The 15,360-nt window shown below is 42.2% G+C and overlaps 1 protein-coding gene across 1 annotated transcript; it reads right to left on the bottom strand.

The window, feature by feature from the left end:
• Positions 1 to 8,069: 8,069 nt before the first annotated feature.
• On the bottom strand, positions 8,070 to 15,218 carry C9H11orf52 (chromosome 9 C11orf52 homolog). The gene is made up of 4 exons (XM_060160376.1): positions 15,112 to 15,218; positions 10,340 to 10,377; positions 9,232 to 9,284; positions 8,070 to 8,999 (listed from the first exon to the last, which is right to left on the bottom strand). The coding sequence occupies exons 1-4, from the start codon at positions 15,141 to 15,143 to the stop codon at positions 8,751 to 8,753; spliced, it is 372 nt and encodes a 123-aa protein (XP_060016359.1). The 5' UTR covers positions 15,144 to 15,218; the 3' UTR covers positions 8,070 to 8,750.
• Between the last annotated feature and the right edge of the window lie 142 nt (positions 15,219 to 15,360).

Here is a 15,360-nt window from a genome sequence, read left to right as displayed (position 1 = left end):
TTCCATTGTCCCCACACAACTACTGGAATGTTCCAAAAATTATAATATGTTCACATAGAGTCTGCCGCTCAGACTTGGAAAAAGCAAAAAATTCTTGTTGGACCAGATAATCCCAATTATTTTTTTTCCTCAAAACATATGTTCACCATACTTATCATGGTCTGACTTAGAAAGTGACCCAGGTAAAGAATTAAGCTTTAGCTCTAAGCAGAACTAACATTTACTATTCCTTCTATCCTCTCCATCTCACCCTATTGTGATATCAACACAAGAGCTGGGAGAATCAGTGGGTTAGCTAAATTACCTAGGAATAACTAGGACAATGATCTGCATCCTGTAGTGCCCCAGCCAGGGAAAACTGCAAGCCAGTCCAGTAGCTGGAACCACTCCCGCCGCTACAGGCCTCTTGTTCATTCTGCCTGGAGCAGAGGCAAAGAGTCCAAGCAAGCTGCTTTCTGCATATCTCTGTCATACTGCCTGGTTTCTGAAATTATACCAAGCTTCCTCAGTCCTGCATTACTTTAACAATAAAGGCAATGGATAAACAAGATCCTACTGTATGGCACAGGGAACTATATTCAATATCCTGTGATAAACCATAACAGAAAAGAATATGAAAAAGAATGTGTAAATATACGTATAACTGAATCACTGCTGTACAGCAGAAATTAGCACAACATTGTAAATCAACTATACTTCAATAAAATAAAATTTAAAAAAAACAGTAAAGGCAGATACTTTCCTCACCAACTAAAAGCTACCCAAATATCTATCTACAAAAGTAATAATAGCAAAATTGAGCTCTTACTATGTGCCAAGCCCTGTACTCAGCACTTACATACATTAGCTCATGTGATGGTCACAGTTACCACAATCAGTAGGTTATTTTTATTGTCCCCACTTTACATACGCAGAAAGGGAGATCTGGAGGGTAATTTGCCCCAACCCCATAGCTACTAAGCAGTGAAGCCAAAGTCCAGGTTCTTAATCATTATGCAATATTTTTATATGATGTTACAGAATAGAAGAAACTCAGCATATGTTTTTAGTTGAATGAAAGAATGAGCCAATGGAGGAAACACTGGCAAACTGATTCGTCACTTCTATTAATACAGATAATAACATGTTAGCCTAAGTAAGACTTTGAACCTCCAACAAAACTGTCATTTGGTGAAAATATTGACTGTGACTTCTCCCTGCAGAGAACTAAGAAGTGTGAAATTCACACCTATGTAAAATTTAACACATCTATTATGGGCAATCATTAATAACTATCAGGAAGCAGAAAGGCAGTTTGAATAAACAAATAATTAAAATTGTCAATGGAAATATTTTAAATGACTCTCTGAAATAATTTCTCAGTCTTTTTCTGTTTTCTCACATTAGCAAGTTCCTTGGCAGTAACATATGTTTACAATTTCTATTGCATTTATCTTCAGAGACATCACCATAAATACATATACACAAAAGGGTTCACGTCCACCGGCAAAGGTCCCAAACGTGTCCTGGCTCCTAAACTGCTCTCTTTTGTCTCCAGGCTTTTCTGCCAGTCTGCATCCCTTAATCTTCCTTAGGCAACACATTCATCTTGCTGTTCAACTGCTCAAATGTCTTCAAACACTCCCTTTTCCTAGCATGTCAGATATAAATTCCTCATGCCCAGCTCTTAAGGCCTCCCCCCTCACTGCCTATGCTCAGTTCACAGGCTCTTCACCATTTCACAGATGCACAGGGCTCATTTTCACCTCTATACCTTCATGACTATCCCTCTGCCTAGAATGTCCCACACTTCTGCTTCAAATCTATTTACTCAAATCTTCACTATGCCTAGTTTAAGTTCCACTTCCTCATGGAACGCCTCTGACCACTCCTGAGTTTGTTAAAATCAAGACAGATCTGACCATAATCTGTCTGGAACACCCACCTCTCAGATAACCGATGGTGCATCCCTGCTCTTCTTTCAGGTCTCCGCCCAAATGTGTTTATTCTGTTTGGCCTTCTCTGACCACTCTACTTAAAATGATACCACCTCCTCACCTCAGCACTCCCAAACTTCTTTGCCTGGTTTATTTTTATTTTCCTTCCTAACATCCATCACCATCTTGCATACTCTAATATTTACTTGTTTACTTGTTTATTGTCAGCCTCCCTTCTGCCCAGAATGTAAGCTGCATTAAGGGCAGGGAGTTTTGTATGTTTTGTTACTGATTTATCTCTAGAACCAAGAATATTTCATGGCATATAGTAGATGCTCAATAAATATTGGCTTCTTCTCCTTAAAAGTGATAGCATGCTATATACTGTATCATTTAGCACTTTATAGTTAATTTAGGAATGTGATTTTTTTATCTCTTTTACTGCATTTCCAAGACAAATATAAACAATTTCTGGTATTCTTCTATACTTTCCTCTCCTTCACCAATGCAGTCTTTGATTAAACATATATTAAATGTATACTGAGCACCTATTATATACAGCAGGTCCTATTCTTTTAGCAAAAACTTCAAGAAGTCACAGTTACACATAAATACACACACATACAAACACACAGAAGGGCAAGAAGACTAAAAGAAAGAATAGTAACAGGAAGACTAGTAAAACAGAGAATCCAATATTAGTATGTAGGAACAGAGTATACAGGGTGATTGTGACAGACTGAGTGGGGAGAAAAAGGAAAAAAGAGACAGAATGGTGTGAGACTAGAGTAGGATGCTGCCAAAGTAGTCACCAGATGCTAGTGCTTAATATAAACTGTACCAAAGCAGATATGCAAATATATTCTACATGATTTTTTAAAATTCACATTTCAAACGTTATCTGTCAACTATCCCGTGGGTAAAAATTAGATTAGGACTAGCACCATCTGGTGGATATTTTGGAAGTGACCCTGAGTTTCTCTAAATAAAAACACCTGTAAATGCCCCCGTGTCTCTGGACTGCCATTTATAATGTGTTAAGGTTCCACATGACTAATTATACTACCGTGAAATAATCTTTCTGCAGGACGCTGGGTCTCGTTGCAAGATGTAGCCAGATTTCTACCAAGGACCTTCCTATCTCCCAACTGACGTCGCTCTGCCTTCGGAAGGATGTATACAAAATCTGACACTGCAATTCTTCTTTTAAAAAGTAACATTACTTAAAATGTTCACAGCCTTTGACCTATCATTCTACTTCTGGAACTCTATCCTGAGGGGAAAAAAGTCTTAAATGAGAAAATCAATTAGTTATTCACAAGGCAGGGAGGGGAATCTAAAAGTCCAACAACAAAGGAATGGTCAAGAAATTAACAGCCATAACAAAAAGAATAAAATACCTAGGAATAAATCTACCTAGGGAGACAAAAGACCTGTATGCAGAAAACTATAAGCCACCGTTGAAAGAAATTAAAGATGATACCAACAGATGGAGAGATATACCATGTTCTTGGATTGGAAGAATCAATATTGTGAAAATGACTATACTACCCAAAGCAATCTACAGATTCAATGCAATCCCTATCAAATTACCAATGGCATTTTTACAGAACTAGAACAAAAAATATTAAAATTTGTATGGAGACACAAAAGACCGCAAATAGCCAAAGCAGTCTTGAGGGAAAAAAACGGAGCTGGAGGAATCAGACTCCCTGACTTCAGACTATACTACAAAGCTACAGTAATAAAGACAATATGGTACTGGCACAAAAACAGACAAATAGATCAATGGAACAGGATAGAAAGTCCAGAGATAAACCCACACACCTATGGTCAACTAATCTATGACAAAGGAGGCAAGGATATACAATGGAGAAAAGACAGTCTCTTCAATAAGTGGTGCTGGGAAAACTGGACAGCTACATGTAAAAGAATGAAATTAGAACACTCCCTAACACCATACACAAAAATAAACTCAAAATGGATTAGAGACCTAAATGTAAGACCAGACACCATAAAACTCTTAGAGGAAAACATAGGAAGAACATTCTTTGACATAAATCACAGCAAGATCTTTTTTGATCCACCTCCTAGAGTAATGGAAATAAAAACAAAAATAAACAAATGGGACCTAATGAAACTTAAAAGCTTTTGCAAAGCAAAGGAAACTATAAACAAGATGAAAAGACAACCCTCAGAATGGGAGAAAATATTTGCAAACAAATCAATGGACAAAGGATTAATCTCCAAAATATATAAACAGCTCATGCAGCTTGATATTAAAAAAAAAACAACCCAATCAAAAAATGGGCAGAAGACCTATATAGACATTTCTCCAAAGAGGACATACAGATGGCCAAGAAGCACATGAAAAGCTGCTCAACATCACTAATTATTAGAGAAATGCAAATCAAAACTACAATGAGGTATCACCTCACACCAGTTAGAATGGGTATCATCAGAAAATCTACAACAACAAATGCTGGAGAGGGTGTGGAGGAAAGGGAACGCTCTTGCACTGTTGGTGGGAATGTAAATTGATAGAGCCACTATGGAGAACAGTATGGAGGTTCCTTAAAAAACAAAAAACAGAATTATCATATGACCCAGCAAACCCACTACTGGGTATATACCCAGAGAAAACCACAATTCAAAAAGACACATGCACCCCAACGTTCATTGCAGCACTATTTACAATAGCCAGGTCATGGAAGCAACCTAAATGCCCATCAACAGATGAATGGATAAAGAAGTGTGGTACATATATACAATGGAATATTACTCAGCCATGAAAAGGAAAGAAATTGGGTCATTTGTAGAGATGTGGATGAATCTAGAGACTGTCATACAGAGTGAAGTAAGTCAGAAAGAGAAAAACAAATATCGCATATTAATGCATATATGTGGAACTTAGAAAAATGGTACAGATGAACCAGTTTGCAGGGCAGAAATTGAGACACAGATGTAGAGAACAAATGTATGAACACCAAGGGGGGAAAGCAGCAGTGGGTGGGGTTGGTGGTGTGATTAATGGGGAGATTGGGATTGACATGTATACACTGATGTGTATAAAATGGATGACTAATAAGAGCCTGCTGTATAAAAAAATAAATAAAATAAAATTCAAAAGAAAAAATAAAACAACAAAAAAAGAAAATTACAGCCATTATAATGTCTACCAAACATTTGTATTCATACGAAAACAAATATTTTAACAATTTCATATTAACAAATATTAAGCCAGAAAAAGCAAAAGGCAAAAGTATGTGCATAATATGATCTCAAATATGTAAATAATATACATAGAAAAAAGACTAGAAGAAAATATTCTAAATATTAACAGGATTGCTTGTAGTTGGGAAGATTATGTTTTTTAAAAAATCATGGTTTGCACTCTTTCCCAAATGCTCTATAATTCACATACATTATTTCCTTTTTTTTTTTTGGCTGCACCATGCAGCACACAGCATCTCAGTTCCCCAACCAGGGATCAAACCCATGCCTCCTGCAGTGGAAGCATGCAGTCCTAACCCCTGGACCACCAGGGAATTCCCATGTACATTATTTCTATAACACATGTTATTGAAATCTTTTAAACAATCCATATGTTCTGATTAATTGCTAGAAATTTTCAACCTCTGCCTGATTTTATTAATTCCAGAAAAAGATAATAAATCAAGTGAGCCAGAATTTCCACAAGAAGGGGAAGCTAGAAAAGAAAGTAAATATATTATAATTTTGTTCCAGGATCTGAGTACTGATGGAGAAATCCCCCAGTTGTCGAGCTGTACTGAAATTCCATTAATGTCATCACACTCCTCTCAATGGTACCAGAACTTACAGAGGGCTCTGCTGGTAGCAGGGGGTTACAGAGTCTCTTAACCACTTGGGTACCCATCTTCAGAGTCCCTAGAAGAGCTGCATCAGGGCCACCTTAAAATAGGAAGAGAAAGATCCATGCCAAAATACAGGTCAGGAAAAAAATTCCAAAAGTTAAACCAATTTAGAGGGGTCAGGTTCCTGCCCCAAGCCTACCCATTTAAGTCATCTGGAAGTATGAATAAATAGGACCCCGGTGAGCAGGAAATCCAGCCCAAGGTAGTATAATTACAACAGGGCTATCACAGTGGCATTTTTAATACTAGTGACTTAGGTTTTAATAGTAATAAGTAAAGACAAGTGCTTCCCTATCAGTCAAGCAAGAATGCATTTTCCTTCCTCCCTAAATGTATCAGTCTGTTGACAGAAATAATCAATAAACAATCTATAATAGAAATAGAAAAGAGTTTTATTTGAACCAACCTGAGGACTATAGTCCAGAGATAGCTTCTCAAATAACTCTAAGGAACTGCTCTGGAGAAGCATGGTTTTCAGCACAGTTTTAAATCTTGTCAGAACAAAGAACATCAAACAAATCAGAGATTCGTTCCTTCAATCTTTCAAACAAACAGATCAGCATGTACACAGCAAGTCAGTATGGCCTTGGCCCCTGGGAAGGGAGTCTTATCATCGAAGGAGTAGCAGCATTGGTGTCCCAGGAAGGGAGGCATTTAATCTTTACTTTTAACATGGCTATTCTTTACTTCTAGTCAATGCACCCTTTTCTATAATGATTAAAGCAGATGTACAATGTATGTTTGATAAGCCACAAACAGGCTGTTATAGTTAGCACAAAATTCAAGTTAAACTATGTATAAGCCATAATGACTTTCCCATACCTCAATATGTGAAAATTTCTTCCGTTAAGTCACAGATCATAGGAAGGATTCTGAAGACGATGAGGAGAAATAACCGGGAGCTCTGCTTCTGGCTCACTCTTCCCTTCATCCTCAGGAATTCAGTTTTAACCTAGAAAGGCAGCACTTACATTCCAAGGCAGAAATTTTTATAAAGCACTTGAAGTTTATAAAGTGCTATCACCTATATCAACTTATTTGACCAGCATAGTAAACAACCCTTGGAAAGCGAGTTCATTTTATTACCCGCAGCTGACAGGAAACAGGCTAGTGTGTTGTTCTGCCAATTAGTAGTGCAGGCAGTGTTCTAGCCACCTCTCCTGAATCCACTTGCACTAAATCTGTGCCAGAGAACAGGCCTAGAATGGTGCCTAGCGGTGGTGGTGATGATCATGGTGACAGGCATCATTTGCGCACATACTATGAACTCTTCCAAGTGCTTTAAATTCTCACAAATACTCTAAGTACTTGATACTATTATTTCCAACTATTTTTTGTGCTGTGATTCCATTTTTCAGTACTCTATCCATCTTAAGGAATCTTCCCTCTCAGGAGCAAACCCAGGGGCCACCGTATTTGGAGAGGATGGTGTGCAGCTTGAGAACGGGAAGTCTTCAAGCTCCGAAAGTCTGAATCAAGAACTGCACACTAAGAACCTGCAAAGCTTGGAGAGGGTTCGGAACCTGAAACTTCCACCTCCTTCTTCCCACCACACTCTCGCCCCTCCGTTTGTCCCCAGTTCTGGTCTGGAAGCTCAACCGGTGGTAATAATACTTTCCTGGTAGGTACCCGCCACCTTTCAGCACCTACCTCTTAAATCGTCGATGTGTGGTTCCGCCTTTCTGTCCCCAGCCCTTCTGAGCACGGCCTCCTCCTGCTATAGCGTCGCCTCTGCGTGCCCGCTGCCATGGTGACGGCGGAGGCCTGCCCGGACCGGTCCCGCCTCCAGCCATCCGGAGCCAGCCCTGGTCCACCCGGGCTCCGCCCCATGCCTGCTCAGACCCCGCCCCCTGCGTGTCCAGCCTCGCCTCCTAATGGCACAGAGCACAACCTCTGCGGGCCTTCACCCCGTCTCTTGCCGGCCCGGACCCCGCCTCCCGACTGCCAGAACCGCGCCCCCTGCCCGTCTAGATCTGCCTCTCGCTGGCTCGGACTCCGCCTCCTGATAGCCAGAACCTTGTCCCTCTGCCCGGACCCCGCCTCCTGCCGGCCCCGACCCCGCCCTGGGAGCTCTGCCTTTTGTAGATGGGAACCTGCCGCCAGTCCGTGCAAACTACTGCCTCCGGCGCTCTACTCCGGCCGCAGCCGGTAGTGCGGCAGAAAGTGGCTGGCCTTCCCTACTACCCTGAGGCTGAGTGAGACCCGCTGTGCTTCGAAGAGCCCGCAGACCTCCACCCAAGAAAACACACCAGGCATGTTCCTTATGCGATTTATTGATCCTAACGGCTCTGCACCCGCGAGAGAAAACAGTCCAGCTAAAGGGAGTTTCTGGGCCTCGCAGTGCTGTCAGCATCTGTGACTTGACGTCCTTGTAATCGATGGTCAGAAGACGCTTGCTCCATGCCTCAGCCCCTGTCCTCATTTGTTTGTATAGGTCTGGGACCCTTGACCCAGCTACTGAGGAAATTGCCCAAGACAGCCGTAGAAGCTGTGTACGAGAGCTCTGAATGCTTTCCAGAGCACCTCTTCTTCTTCAGCTTTGGCGTTTAAGGTGTGTAGAAGGGATACCATCAAATTAACTCCAACAAAATCAGCTCAAGTGCAGATGCTTCAAGGGTAACCTGTTCTCTCTGCACTTTTCTAGAGAGCAGGAGCAAAGGAGGGGGCAAAACCCTACCTTCCCGCACACTCAGCCTAGCCCCCTCATTTTGTAGAACTCCATCCACCCCCAGGTAACCCAAATACAACCCCAAGCTAATGGTGGCAAATAAGAGAGAGGCTTAGGGAGAGCGCAAGACTGGGGCCCTCAATTCCAGGGGCTCTGTAGTTCTAAAACGTGTCCGCCATCCCTGGGCTGCTAGCCAGTCCCCCAAAGCAGTAGATTCTCCCCACAGCCATAGTGATGAAATGATGCAAGCAGGTCCATCCTCCCCAGGGCTCATACTAGAGTCCCGTTCTTGCTGTCATAGCGGGGTGTGGACTGGGGGAAGTAAAGCGTCGCATACTCTGTAGCATTTTCTAGCTGTAGGTGCTTCACCTCCTGGGCAGAGCGTGTCTGGGTTAGGCTGCACAATTGAATGTCTGCATAGTGTAAGCTGCTCTCCTCCGACATGAGGCCTTGACTCATCTCCTGAGACACAGGCTGCTTTAACACCTGCTCATACGTACGTCCCGTTGGGTCATGGCCCTGAGAGGAATGGACAGCATTAAGGGAGATTCTTGACTTGGTTTTGCCCCTCACCTCCAATGCAGGGTCTATTAAATGACACTTTTCTTTGGTGCTTTGGGGGATGGAGGAAGATGGGCAAAACCAGAAACTTCTACAGATGACTGAGACGTTTCTGTCCCAGGATGGAAAAGCTGAGTCCTGGGATCCCATGTCTGAGCAGCCTCCTGGAAGGGACGGAGGTTGTCATTACCTTTGTGCCATTCTGTTGCTGCTGCTGCTTTAATGTCCGTCTTGCTTGGCTCCCTGAGAGGAAGAAATCCGACTTAAATCCACCGACTTAAATCCATTTTCTCTTCCTGTCTCTACTGAGATTGCCTTCTTCAAATCTCTGTGAAATTATTATGGTGGGCTTCTAACTAATCTCCCTGCCTCTGCTCTCATCTCTTACTTCTACCATTCCCACATTCAAACTCCTTAGCAGAGTATACAATCTGGCCCTTTCACAGTCTGCCCGTAATATCTTCCATCCTATTTTTTCACTGGCCCCTAACATAGTTCAACAGGCATATGTTGAGAGCCCACTGTATGCCAGGCTCTGTGCCACATTCTGGGGATAGAAGGATGAGTAGGCTGTTTTCTCCTGTGCAGGGGAGCTTGCAGTCTACTAGGGGAGACAAGTAAACAGACTATTACAGGGCAATATGGTAAGAGCTCAGCTACACCAAACATTTGGTCACTTTCCATAAAGTCACTCTCTTCTCTTGTCTTTCTTTTCTCTGCATGAGATAATTTCCCGGCCTAAAATACCCTCTCCTCCCTGCTCCTCTTCCAACTTGTGAACTTGCTATTATTCCTTCAACATCGGTGTTTTCTCCCCTTCTCTCACAGCATGCATCTGGTGCTGTTGGGAGCACTAGTATCAATACATGGTATTATGGTTACTTGTTAACGTGTATAATACGTGGTATTATGGTTACTTGTTAACGTGTATCTCTTTCTCAAACTTGATTTTCAGTTCCTCTAGGGCCGAGACCATGTGCCCTTCCTCTTGTGCCTCTCTGCCTCCTTGGAATCCTGCCTAGTGCTTCATATACAATATAAGGGTTGAATAAATTTTTGCTAGATGAATGAAGGAATGAGCAACCAACCTTGCCACTCTGAGATAATGGAAAGGACGAGACTCAGAGTTTCAGAGCTGGTCTTGAACACAGTAACCTAACGATTCTCTTTGGTGTACTATCTCCCTTTAGCCGCCCCCCACCCTATGCCCCTTCTAAAGACACTGGTTCTCTTATCTTCTTTTCTCAAATTTGCACTCCCCCTAGCATCCCCCACCCCACCCCCCCAACACCCATTACCCATTTTCTTTTTCCTCTGGAAAGTTGATGGGCAGCTCCTGTGAAAGGAAAAACAGATCACTCATGTGTAAGAGCCTGGCCTCTATCTTCCCTCCTTCATCATTTGCTCTGTGGTCTCCTTAGCATTCTGGTAGGATGACCTTCCCTCACCTCCCTCTAACAAAGATTCACCCTGAGCCAGTCCCAAAGCATTTATCAAGGGTACCATAGCTCTCCCAAAGGGATGGTTCTGGAAGGTGGAGTGGTACAACTGACATAACCAAACCCAAAATACAGCCTCAGGCAACCAGGCGCTACATGCCAGGTATGTAGCTGGGTTGAGGGCTATTCTGGGATTGTCTAACAGGCTAATCCCAGCAGAGGGTAAGGGAAACTGGCCAAATAATGGGATATTCCTGGATTCAGAGACCCTCTTGCTTCTTCTCTGGTGTCTCTCCTTCAGGGTCTCTGCCAACCTGGGGTTCTCATTCTGGGAGTCACAGAAACTGCCACAACAAGGGCTGACTAATTAGAGCCCTGCACAGCCCTTTCCTAACAGGTGACCTCCCGCCCTGCTTTTTTGTCCTTGTTTTTAATTAACAGAGAAAGTGAGAGATGTTTAAGCTTTAACATCCATAGCACAGGAAGTTCTGAATTTGGTGAGTGACTCAGCTACATTGCCCTCCCTGCAGGACAGACCTCTTATACTAATTTCTGAGCCCCTGGGGTCCCCGATGGAGCCAGTGTGTCTACGTGATTGTCAACTGTTTGATGGCCAGAGAAACAACACTTGTCTGAGGAAATAGGCTGAATAGTTTGTGGCTTACTCCGGATGCTTTTTCTTGCTAGTACATTTCCAACTGTAACAGAGCCAACCCTATTTATCTGACGTCTGTCTCCCCAAGGAAGTTTCCTTCTTTTGCTAATTAAAAAGAAAGAGGGTGGGGACTTCTAAATCGTGTTCATTTTACTGATATAGAAAAATCAGGATTTTTCCACACATATCTGTCAGAGGTTTGTGTTTTGGTTTGATTTTTGGTTTTACTGCAGCTTGCTGAGCTGAGAATAGTTTGAGTCTCCATTTGAACACTAGAGGTGGTTCAGAAGAAAAGCTTTGAAACTATTTCTGGGTCTTTCTACTTCCTCGTCTTCCACTTTAGCTCTTCCTTTCCTTTACCACTGCCTAGTCATAGCCTAATCCTAGCCTCTAATTCCTTGCCCCTGGTCACTACTGTCTTCCTACTTACTTCTACTTTAACAGATAAAGAGAATATTAATTCTAAAATAACGTAGACTTGGGTGACTCAATTTTAGTGAACAGAGCCTGTTCCCACGTTGGATGTTGTACAATGCCTGGACACGGCCCAAATGGAATATTCAGCTAGACTCGCGGGTGATAGGATTTTATTTTTAGCCCAGAATTAAGGAAACCAAATGGGCACTCTCCTATATTGGTAGTAGGAATAAAAATTGGTGCAGTCTTTCTAGAATGCAATTGGCAATAAGTATAAGAAGCCTTAAACGTCAATGTGTGTACCCTCCGATGTAGCAGTTCTAATCAATAATCAGACAGGTGCAAATATGGAAGCTCATTGTAGCATTATTTATAATTGCAAAAAATAGGAAATATCCTAAATGTCCAACATTGGGAACTAACTAAATAAATGGCATCTCCAATCAATGGAACATTATACACCAATTTAAGAAAGATGTTATGTTGGAAGAACACCTAATAGCATGGAAAATTTTCCTCTTTATTAAGATAATATAAAGGTAATATGTTTGGGGATAAAAACTATGTATATAGGCATTTAAAAAGGATTACATGGAAATACACTAAAATGTTCCTGTCATCTCTGGGTGCTTATATTTATGGTTGTTTCTTATTTTCTCCTCTTTGGTGCTTTCCGAATACACAGTGAATGTGTATTACATTTGTAATCAGAAAAAAAAATTTTTTTAATAAAAATCTCAATTGTCACAGTGTCTTTAAGTTTCTGAAGTTTATTGAGATAATGAGAAATAGAGAGGAACAATATTTATCCAGTCCTACTAATATTTTAAGAGGAAAAAATATATTTTGGTTAGAATATCTGGTGTAGTGTTTCTAGCCAGGCTCTAGCGTCTGATTGACGGTGTCAGACTAGCTGTATGACCTTTAGCAAGTTTTTTACGTCATTAGGCTTCCATTTTCATTTTATTTATTTAAAAAATTTTGGCCATGCCACATGGCATGCGGAATCTTGGTTCCCTGACCAGGGATCGATCCCAGGCCCTCAGCAGTGAAAGCATTGAGTCCTAACCACTGGACCGCCAAGGAATTCCCTCCATTTTCTTATTAATAAAATGAAGATAATAATAGAACTTAAGACTCATGGGATCATTGTAAAATTTAAATAAAATAATAAATGTAAAATACTCAGCTAGGTGTCTGGCATATAATGAGTGTCAATCAAAGCTGACTACTATGACTACCACCATCTGAGGAAGAAATAACCAAAAATGAAAACTATGAAGACTTGGGAAGAAAGGGAGTGAAAGATGCTTTACACCCCCTTCTCTGGAAGTTTTCATGTTTCTAGATGTCCCATGTCTATAGGACATCTCAGAGTTTAAAAAGTGCTGTTCTCGGGCTTCCCTGGTGGTGCAGTGGTTGAGAGTCCGCCTGCCAATGCGGGGGACACGGGTTCGTGCCCCGATTCGGGAAGATCCCACATGTCGCGGAGCCGCTGGGCCTGTGAGCCATGGCCGCTGAGCCTGTGCGTCTGGAGCCTGTGCTCCGCAATGGCAGAGGCCACAACAGTGAGAGGTCCGCGTATCACAAAAAAAAAAAAAAAGTGCTGTTCTCATTTTATAGATGCCCTAGAACTTTGGTACCTTACTCAAGAAGGCAAGAACCAAATTTCCTATTATTGCTATGTCTTCTGCCTCTATCACTATGCCTGATACATATAGGTGTTCAATAAAATATTTGTTTAATAAATGAATGAGTAGTAAGAACAGGACTTGAATCCAATGTACTGACTCCAAATTATATGTGCTTTTCAATGTACCTCACCTATCTCTCTAAACATAATGATACTTTATTCATAAACAGGACACCCTCAAGACAGATGCAGGCATGGAGTGGTAGAGCTAAGAAGGCAGTGGACAGGATAAAACTAGGCCCATGGGTTTATAGTGTTAAAAAGAAAGAACAGGCCGAGACTTCCCTGGCGGTCCAGTGGTTAGGACTCTGCACTTCCACTGCACAGGGCATGGGTTCGATCCCTGGTCGGGGAACTAAGATCCCACACGCCAAGTGCAGTGTGGCCAAAAAATTAAAAAAAGAAAAGAAAAGAAACAACAGGCCTCAAATGGTGTTGCTTGTGCTAAGCTCATACCACCAAACCATGGCTTAATACCTAGCCTAACAGGAGTTTCAACCTTCCCCAGGAATGTAGTCTTAAACGTCAGTTTGGAATTTTTTGGTCAGCATCAATGAGATAATCTGACACACAGACCTTTTCCATCACCCAAAGGAAGATGAGGTCATCTGCTCTTCCCTTGATCCCTTCCCCCTTCTGCCTATAAAAGCCTTTCATTTTGTACAGCTCCTCGGAGCTCCTTTCTACTTGCTAGATGAGATGCTGCCCCATTCATGAACTGTTCAATAAAGCCAATTAAATTTTTAAAATTTACTTGGTTGAATTTTTGTTATTTAACAACAGTGATGACAATCCTGGGAAAGAACAATAAAGACAATATGATTCATTTATTGTGAGGCTTTCACATATAATCTGCTCTTCAAGTCCGTGATCTAAACAACACAGGTTGTGTTATCTACATATTACACGTGAGGAAAAAGAGAAGTTACAGAATTTGCCTAATGTCACACAGCAAACAAGTGTGAAAGTTATATTCAAATATTGTATGGATATTCTCATTTCTGCCCTTTTATTTTTTATTTTATTATTAATTATTTTTACTTCTACCCTTTTTTTTTTTTTTTTTTTTGCGGTACGCGGGCCTCTCACTGTTGTGGCCTCTCCCGTTGCGGAGCACAGGCTCCGGACGCGCAGGCTCAGCGGCCATGGCTCACGGGCCCAGCTGCGCCGCGGCATGTGGGATCTTCCCGGAACAGGGCACGGACCCGCGTCCCCTGCATCGGCAGGCGGACTCTCAACCACTGCACCACCAGGGAAGCCCACTTCTACCCTTTTAAATAAACATTTCTCCAAAGTTGATTTGCTTGATTCAGGAGGCAGTATTATGGCATGATTATAAGTATGGGCTTTGAAGTCAGATAAACTTGGGTTGGAATCTTGGTTTGTTTGCTTACTAGTCATGTGACCCCAGACAAATTAGCTAACTTCTCTGAATTTCAGCTTCTTAGCTGTAAAATGGGAGGAGTAAGACCACATCCCTCAGAATTGTTGGGAAAATTAAATGAGATTATAAAGTTCCAAATGCTACAATTATTACCATTATCTGGAGGAGAAAGGAAGAGAATAAAGGGAAAGAGGAGGCAGAAGAAGACAAAGAGAAAAAAATGTCAATTTACCATTCCAGCCCTGTCCTAGCCGTTGGACAGACAGCTCGCTTGGCTGTTTTTTGAGGTTTCCTGAAAGGAGGGAGCACAGAAGGGGTGCTGCTCTGGTGTTTGCCCCTGGAGGTGCCACGTGGAGGAGGTGCCATGTGGAGAAGATGACAGTGGGAAGTTGGCAGAGCACTAGCTGCAGGCTCTCTCTTATTCTTGGGACCTTCATGTCCACCAACAGAGACCTTACCCTCCGACCCTTCCCCCTACTCACCAGCTTCCCCCGCAGCCGAGCCGGTTTCCCATGGTGCTCTGTCTCCCAGGGAGCCCAGCTGTTTTGCTATAGATAGGGGCTTGTGCATTTCCTGGTTCCCGGTTCAGCTTTCAGTAGCAGCTCCCAGGGAGTCTCCGTCAGGGTCAGATTTCAACCTAACAGGTTGGACTTTGGAAGCCACCTGCTGGAAAGATTCCCAGGTGACTGCTCCCAGCCAAAGGGTAGAGGAACACACACGGGCTCCAGGTG

The sequence above is a fragment of the Lagenorhynchus albirostris genome, chromosome 9, assembly GCF_949774975.1.
Source record: "Lagenorhynchus albirostris chromosome 9, mLagAlb1.1, whole genome shotgun sequence".
Taxonomy (NCBI): domain Eukaryota; kingdom Metazoa; phylum Chordata; class Mammalia; order Artiodactyla; family Delphinidae; genus Lagenorhynchus; species Lagenorhynchus albirostris.
The sequence above is the reverse complement of the archived record's forward strand: the minus strand, read 5'-3'. Positions and strand labels throughout refer to the sequence as shown.

Coding starts and splice junctions, on each gene's coding strand:
- C9H11orf52 (XM_060160376.1), bottom strand. CDS start 15,143: ATGGGAAACCGGCTCGGCTGCGGGGGAAGCTG. Junction 10,378..15,111: donor CTCGGCTGCGGGGGAAGCTG/GTGAGTAGGGGG, acceptor TTCCTTTCACAG/GAGCTGCCCATCAACTTTCC. Junction 9,000..9,231: donor AGCAACAGAATGGCACAAAG/GTAATGACAACC, acceptor CATTCCTCTCAG/GGCCATGACCCAACGGGACG.